This window comes from Gossypium arboreum, chromosome 4, assembly GCF_025698485.1.
Source record: "Gossypium arboreum isolate Shixiya-1 chromosome 4, ASM2569848v2, whole genome shotgun sequence".
Taxonomy (NCBI): Eukaryota; Viridiplantae; Streptophyta; class Magnoliopsida; order Malvales; family Malvaceae; genus Gossypium; species Gossypium arboreum.
Genome location: NC_069073.1, coordinates 97047291 through 97052436, shown reverse-complemented (window position 1 = coordinate 97052436; position 5146 = coordinate 97047291). Strand labels below are relative to the sequence as shown.

Sequence of the window (5146 nt, the reverse complement as noted above, 5' to 3'; positions counted from 1 at the left end):
TTCAGTTTTAAATAAATCATACATACATTTATTATTATCACTATAGTAGAATCTTCAGATGATTATGTGACATGTTTGGTTAAATGACACATGATATAATTTACACTCATCAATAAAAAGAAAAAATATATTAATTAATTGCAGAATTCAAGGCATAGTTATAAAAGAAAAAAAAATCGCAATTATATGCATTCATCCATATGTAAAATATAAAAGGAAAAATAATTTTGATTTTGATTTGATTTTTTCACAATTATATACCACAAACAATGACAAGATTATTTAATGCACATTTACATTCCTTCCTAAATACACCATTACACATATAGCCATTTTTATTATTTTCTATTTTTATGATACAAGTACTAGTCTATCACCTTCTTAAAAAAACTTGCATTAAAATAGTTATATATCACGTACATAGAAAAAGATGAACACCAATGCTCCACTCTTTAATCTGAAAATCTTTCTTTGATTCCACTCTTTTTAATCATATCATTTTCTATTCCACAAAATCATTGTTAAATTGGCTTCAAAAAGATGAACACCAAGCAACAAACAAAACCCAATTTTGTTTCAGCTTGTCTCATCTTTACATTTCTGTTTCTCTCCTACTCTGCTTCAGTTTCGGCTGACGAAGAAGAAAGTAATGTCCATATCTTTTCTTTTTCCTTTTAACAAGATTGATAAAGAATGTGAAATTTATCATATGATGCAGATGAGAGGGAGTTTGATTACTTGGAGAACAGTGAGAAAGGTCCCAGCCATTGGGGAGATCTGAAGATGGAATGGAGTGCTTGCAAAAATGGAGTTTTGCAGTCCCCAATAGACTTGTCCAGTCAGAGAGCGAAGATTGTCAACAAAGCTGGAGAGCTGAAGAAGACATACAAGCCCTGCGATGCCATTCTCAGGAATAGAGGCCATGATATTTCGGTAACCAATGATCACACATTGATGTGTTTATCGCAGTTATGAATTGAATAGATGCTATCCTGATCAATTCGTTTTGTTTGAATATATGGCAGCTTAAATGGCATAACTGTTTTGCGGGTTTAATCAATATCAATGGTTCCGAATACTCTCTCCAACAAGTTCACTGGCACTCACCTTCTGAGCACACCATTAATGGCGCAAGGTATGCCTTGGAACTACACATGGTACACCACAGCACTGACCCCAACTTCAACCACAGTGTAGCTGTCATTGGACTCCTTTACAAATTGGGTGCACCTGATGCTTTCCTCTCTAAGGTAACCCCATTCATACCCAAAATGAATCCAGTTCTGCCATAAGCAATGTCGTCTTGACATATAATATGATTTTGCTTTTTGATAAAATTTTCAGCTGATTACCAATGTTACATCCATGGCTGATGAGATGCAAGAAAGGGAAGTAGGGGTGATAGATCCAAACATGATTGGGATCGATGGCAAGCAGTATTACAGATACATAGGCTCATTGACAGTCCCTCCATGCACTGAAGGTGTCATTTGGACAATGAACAAGATGGTAAATATATATATATATATATATATATCACTAAAAATCTAATCATTTCTAACCTTCTTTTTCTTTCGAAAATGAAGCAAGCATATTTGAACTTTGCATGCAGATAAGAACTGTTTCAATAGACCAAGTTCTGGCACTCCGACTAGCTGTCCATGATGTAAGTAAATACCGTGAACATCCTTGAATGAGCAAATTCATAAAGCAAATCTCTAACCTTTGTTTCATCCAATGATTTGTTCAGTATGCAGAGTCAAATGCAAGACCTGTGCAGCCACTCAATCACAGACAGATCGAACTTCACAACCCCAACTGATGAATTCCCAGATTATGATATCCCTGTATTTATACATTCTTACCGTATTAATAAAACCATTCTCAGATTCATATTACTACTTTCCTATATATTCCTGCATTTTTTATCCGTACTCAAAAGATCCGAAACTTGAATCACAACATCGATAATTTTAGGAAATGTGGAATATATTTAGCACCAGCGATGATCCAAATACATAGCATCTGCATTCTTACAAGTTTCACGTGTTCTACTAATACAGTCCCCGGCTCCAGAGCGAGCTGGCATGTTGCAGCGGATTAGCTTACAGAGATGAGTAACAAAGAATAAAGAAACCTATTATTCCAGCTACCCTCTGCTGCCCCAAAGTGAAATTTACCCATTCCATAAGAGTTAACGATTGAACTAAAACAGGAAACTGAGAAGTGCGAAATAAACATCGAGGAAGCCATCATCAAACTGTTTTCATAATCTCTGATGAGCCCGTAGCAATGCGTCCACGTGTCAGCTTGGTATTGTATGAGCTGCATATCGGGCACTTGTGTGCCACAAAATGGAAATTAACCTCGGAATTTTCCCCACAGTCATTGCAGAGAATCCAAACCTGGTCAATAAAAATATTGATGAACTATTAATAGCTCATAAAAAACTAAGCAATGATAGCTCCTAAAATAATCTTCAAACTGCCAAATTGACCATCTTACTAACCCTCCTATTCTGGTAAATTTGAGGCATCCCTGTTGAAGCAACCTGAAATTTGTTTTTAAGAACATTTTGTCAAATGAACTAAATGAGAAATTGTACATGCACAGCTAAATACAAAAATAAGTTGACTTATTCCACACATACTTCTCGGTCAAGTCGTTCCCACACTCGGGTCATATCACAAAACGATTTTGAGCAAACAGGACATGAATACCTGCAATAACATTATTAACACCATAACCAGCTTCCCGGAATGACACGTGAAATCAATAAGAAATGCTTTTGTCAAATGCACTGTTTGTTCTCAAAAAGGACTTACTGGGAATGTCGTTCCATCTCTCGTACACATTCCAAATGTATCGTGTGTCCACATGGTAAGACAGTTATCTCTTTTGTCGTATCAAAGAGAAACTAAAACAACAAGCGACAAACGACAAATTAGCGGCTGAAGATAAAGCATATGATTCTTGCATGTTTCGAAAAAATCCTACATTTTAAACTTACCTCGAAACAAACAGCGCAATTATGGTGCATGGCTTTTTCAACACACTTGTGGGAGTTCTTCATTATCATAGAATAGCAACATCCTTCGACAGATATAACAAATATTAATGATTGAAGATGGAGAAAACAATAACGATCTTTCAAGTGCAAAAACATAAGTCGGTAATCTCACCGCATTTATCACAATGGAAAAAGTTCTCTGCTCCACCAATTCTACAAATACCAAACAAAGTTAATACTTGGATATCATATGCATGTAGACTCAAAAAGAGTAGAGTCAGCACAAATCAAACCTGCAGATGCAGCATTCATCACAATGGTACTGTTTTTTCGAGACCTTGCAATTCAAGAAAAGAAAATGTTTTCCATTATAAGGAAGCCAATTTATTGAATTGCATGATTTTGAATAGCAAAATGAAGCAAACCACTAACATCATCATCGAAAAAGTTGCATTTTGAACAGAAATACTTTCCCATGCAGACCCCACAGTTAATGCAATACTGTTGAACCTATTTATATCAAGAAAAATCAGACCAAGTTAGTATTTTTACTGCTGTTTTCCTTCTGCTCATTCTCTCTATCACCATTAAAATACTTTTTCAAATACTTACATCTTGTTCTCTGTCACACAAGGAACAAATAACCTGAAAAAAAAAATTATTTATTGAATATAATGACATCAGCTATGACTCACTTAAGAAAATGAGGGGAAAAAAAGGGTTCAAAATTACTACAAGAAAAACATTAAAAAAATTTTACCCTTTTTATATCATGGCGAGGAACCTCATGACGATCAAAAGGATCAATTTCAATTGAGTTCTATAAAAGATATGCCAAAATTTCCAGAATTAGACTGTTGTTATGAATGAATTACCAAAAAAAAAAAACTTGAAGATAATTAAGGAACAAAGGAAGTACCTTGGCATCGTTATGGCAGTGTCTGCAATCAAATATCTCATCACAACAAGGTGCCCTGATCTTGCATCTTCTTCTATAGTGTGAACACCTTAAAAAACACAAACAACAAAATTTAATGCAGGAAAAGAAATTAAAAATTGGTGTAAAGAAGAAATTTGAGAGAGAGAGAGAAAAGTACCCAAATTCTCCGTATCCCTTCTCCGTCATAGATGGAGTGTCTAACACCTTGGGTTCAAGATCAACCTCCATTAATCCCCAAATTTGTTCTAACTTTTTCTTTTTTCCAAATTTATACACCAAAGTTTACCTGAAACAAACCCAGAAAATCAAATATGAATTGAATTTAGAATCCAAAACTAAATTGAAGAAGTGAGACAACAAAAAGGCAGACCCGAAGCGAAACGGGTAAACGAGAAGTGGCTTCAGAGAGCTGAAGTATAAAGCAAACATGAAAAGGTCAGCAAAACAAGCAAGTATCAAGCGGGGGTAAATATAAACCAAAAAGGAAAAGGAAAAAAGAAAATTATAGTATAGTCCCTTGAATTTGATAAAAAATCTAAAATGGCCTCATAGTTAGATTCTTTTTTCCATAATCGAGGCGACACGTTAACGTATGGATCAGCCGACTAAATAATTGCAGTTAGGAAAAGGGTTAAAGTAAGGAGAAGAAACGCAGAAGAAGTGAAGAAACGACAGCCGTGTAACTTTCAACAAACAATATAAAAATCAAAAATGAAAAGCCATAGTCTTGAGATATTTTCTCCTTTTTCTTCAGAATAAGCAAGTCTAAGATGTGTCCGGTCCCACAATAAGAAAAGGGTAAGGATAAAAACTGCCTTTCTTTCTCTCGTTCTTCAAGTTACAACTTAGGCTATGTTAAGTTATTTAAAGAAAAACTGTTTGTATTGATTCATAAAAATAACCTATAATGTATGTAAAGGCATGAATTTCTTTTGAAAGGAAACCAATATATTTTATTGTTCATGGTATCAATAAGGGAGGAGAGTGTGGTAGTGTAAAAGAGATCGATTCACTTAAATAGGTGGAGGAAGATTGATGTTAAGCTTGAGAATGTTGAGTGCAGACAATAAGCCTTCAAGGTTGCGTTCCGGTTACTAGCGGGTGGTCCTACGAGAGGTGACTCAATCAAGAGATTGAGCCGCTCATGACAATCCAAAGGACGAGAGGTAGAGAACCTTCTATGGCGGTCTTTCTGG

The 5146-nt window shown here is 35.2% G+C and overlaps 2 protein-coding genes across 2 annotated transcripts; one reads left to right on the top strand and one right to left on the bottom strand.

Annotated features, from left to right (window-relative positions):
• The first annotated feature begins 374 nt into the window (after positions 1–374).
• Positions 375–1934, top strand: LOC108458847 (alpha carbonic anhydrase 7-like). Its single transcript, XM_053027377.1, has 6 exons — positions 375–646; positions 719–933; positions 1026–1250; positions 1345–1509; positions 1613–1666; positions 1751–1934. The coding sequence occupies exons 1-6, from the start codon at positions 541–543 to the stop codon at positions 1820–1822; spliced, it is 837 nt and encodes a 278-aa protein (XP_052883337.1). The 5' UTR covers positions 375–540; the 3' UTR covers positions 1823–1934.
• A 37-nt stretch (positions 1935–1971) lies between these two features.
• LOC108457966 (E3 ubiquitin-protein ligase RZFP34-like) lies at positions 1972–4574 on the bottom strand. The gene is made up of 13 exons (XM_017757186.2): positions 4321–4574; positions 4108–4236; positions 3930–4017; positions 3771–3830; positions 3623–3655; positions 3443–3520; positions 3304–3347; positions 3183–3223; positions 3011–3093; positions 2826–2917; positions 2651–2720; positions 2510–2551; positions 1972–2405 (listed from the first exon to the last, which is right to left on the bottom strand). The coding sequence occupies exons 2-13, from the start codon at positions 4176–4178 to the stop codon at positions 2256–2258; spliced, it is 852 nt and encodes a 283-aa protein (XP_017612675.1). The 5' UTR covers positions 4179–4236; positions 4321–4574; the 3' UTR covers positions 1972–2255.
• Between the last annotated feature and the right edge of the window lie 572 nt (positions 4575–5146).

What these genes read in the sequence shown, in the direction of transcription:
- LOC108457966 (XM_017757186.2), bottom strand. Translation starts at nt 4,178, where the DNA reads ATGGAGGTTGATCTTGAACCCAAGGTGTTAGACACTCCATCTATGACG. An exon ending in AAGGGATACGGAGAATTTGG is followed by an intron (nt 4,018 to 4,107) that starts GTACTTTTCTCT and finishes GTGTTTTTTAAG; the next exon opens with GTGTTCACACTATAGAAGAA. An exon ending in CTCGCCATGATATAAAAAGG is followed by an intron (nt 3,656 to 3,770) that starts GTAAAATTTTTT and finishes TTTTTTTTTCAG; the next exon opens with GTTATTTGTTCCTTGTGTGA.
- LOC108458847 (XM_053027377.1), top strand. Translation starts at nt 541, where the DNA reads ATGAACACCAAGCAACAAACAAAACCCAATTTTGTTTCAGCTTGTCTC. An exon ending in CTGATGCTTTCCTCTCTAAG is followed by an intron (nt 1,251 to 1,344) that starts GTAACCCCATTC and finishes TAAAATTTTCAG; the next exon opens with CTGATTACCAATGTTACATC. An exon ending in TTTGGACAATGAACAAGATG is followed by an intron (nt 1,510 to 1,612) that starts GTAAATATATAT and finishes CTTTGCATGCAG; the next exon opens with ATAAGAACTGTTTCAATAGA.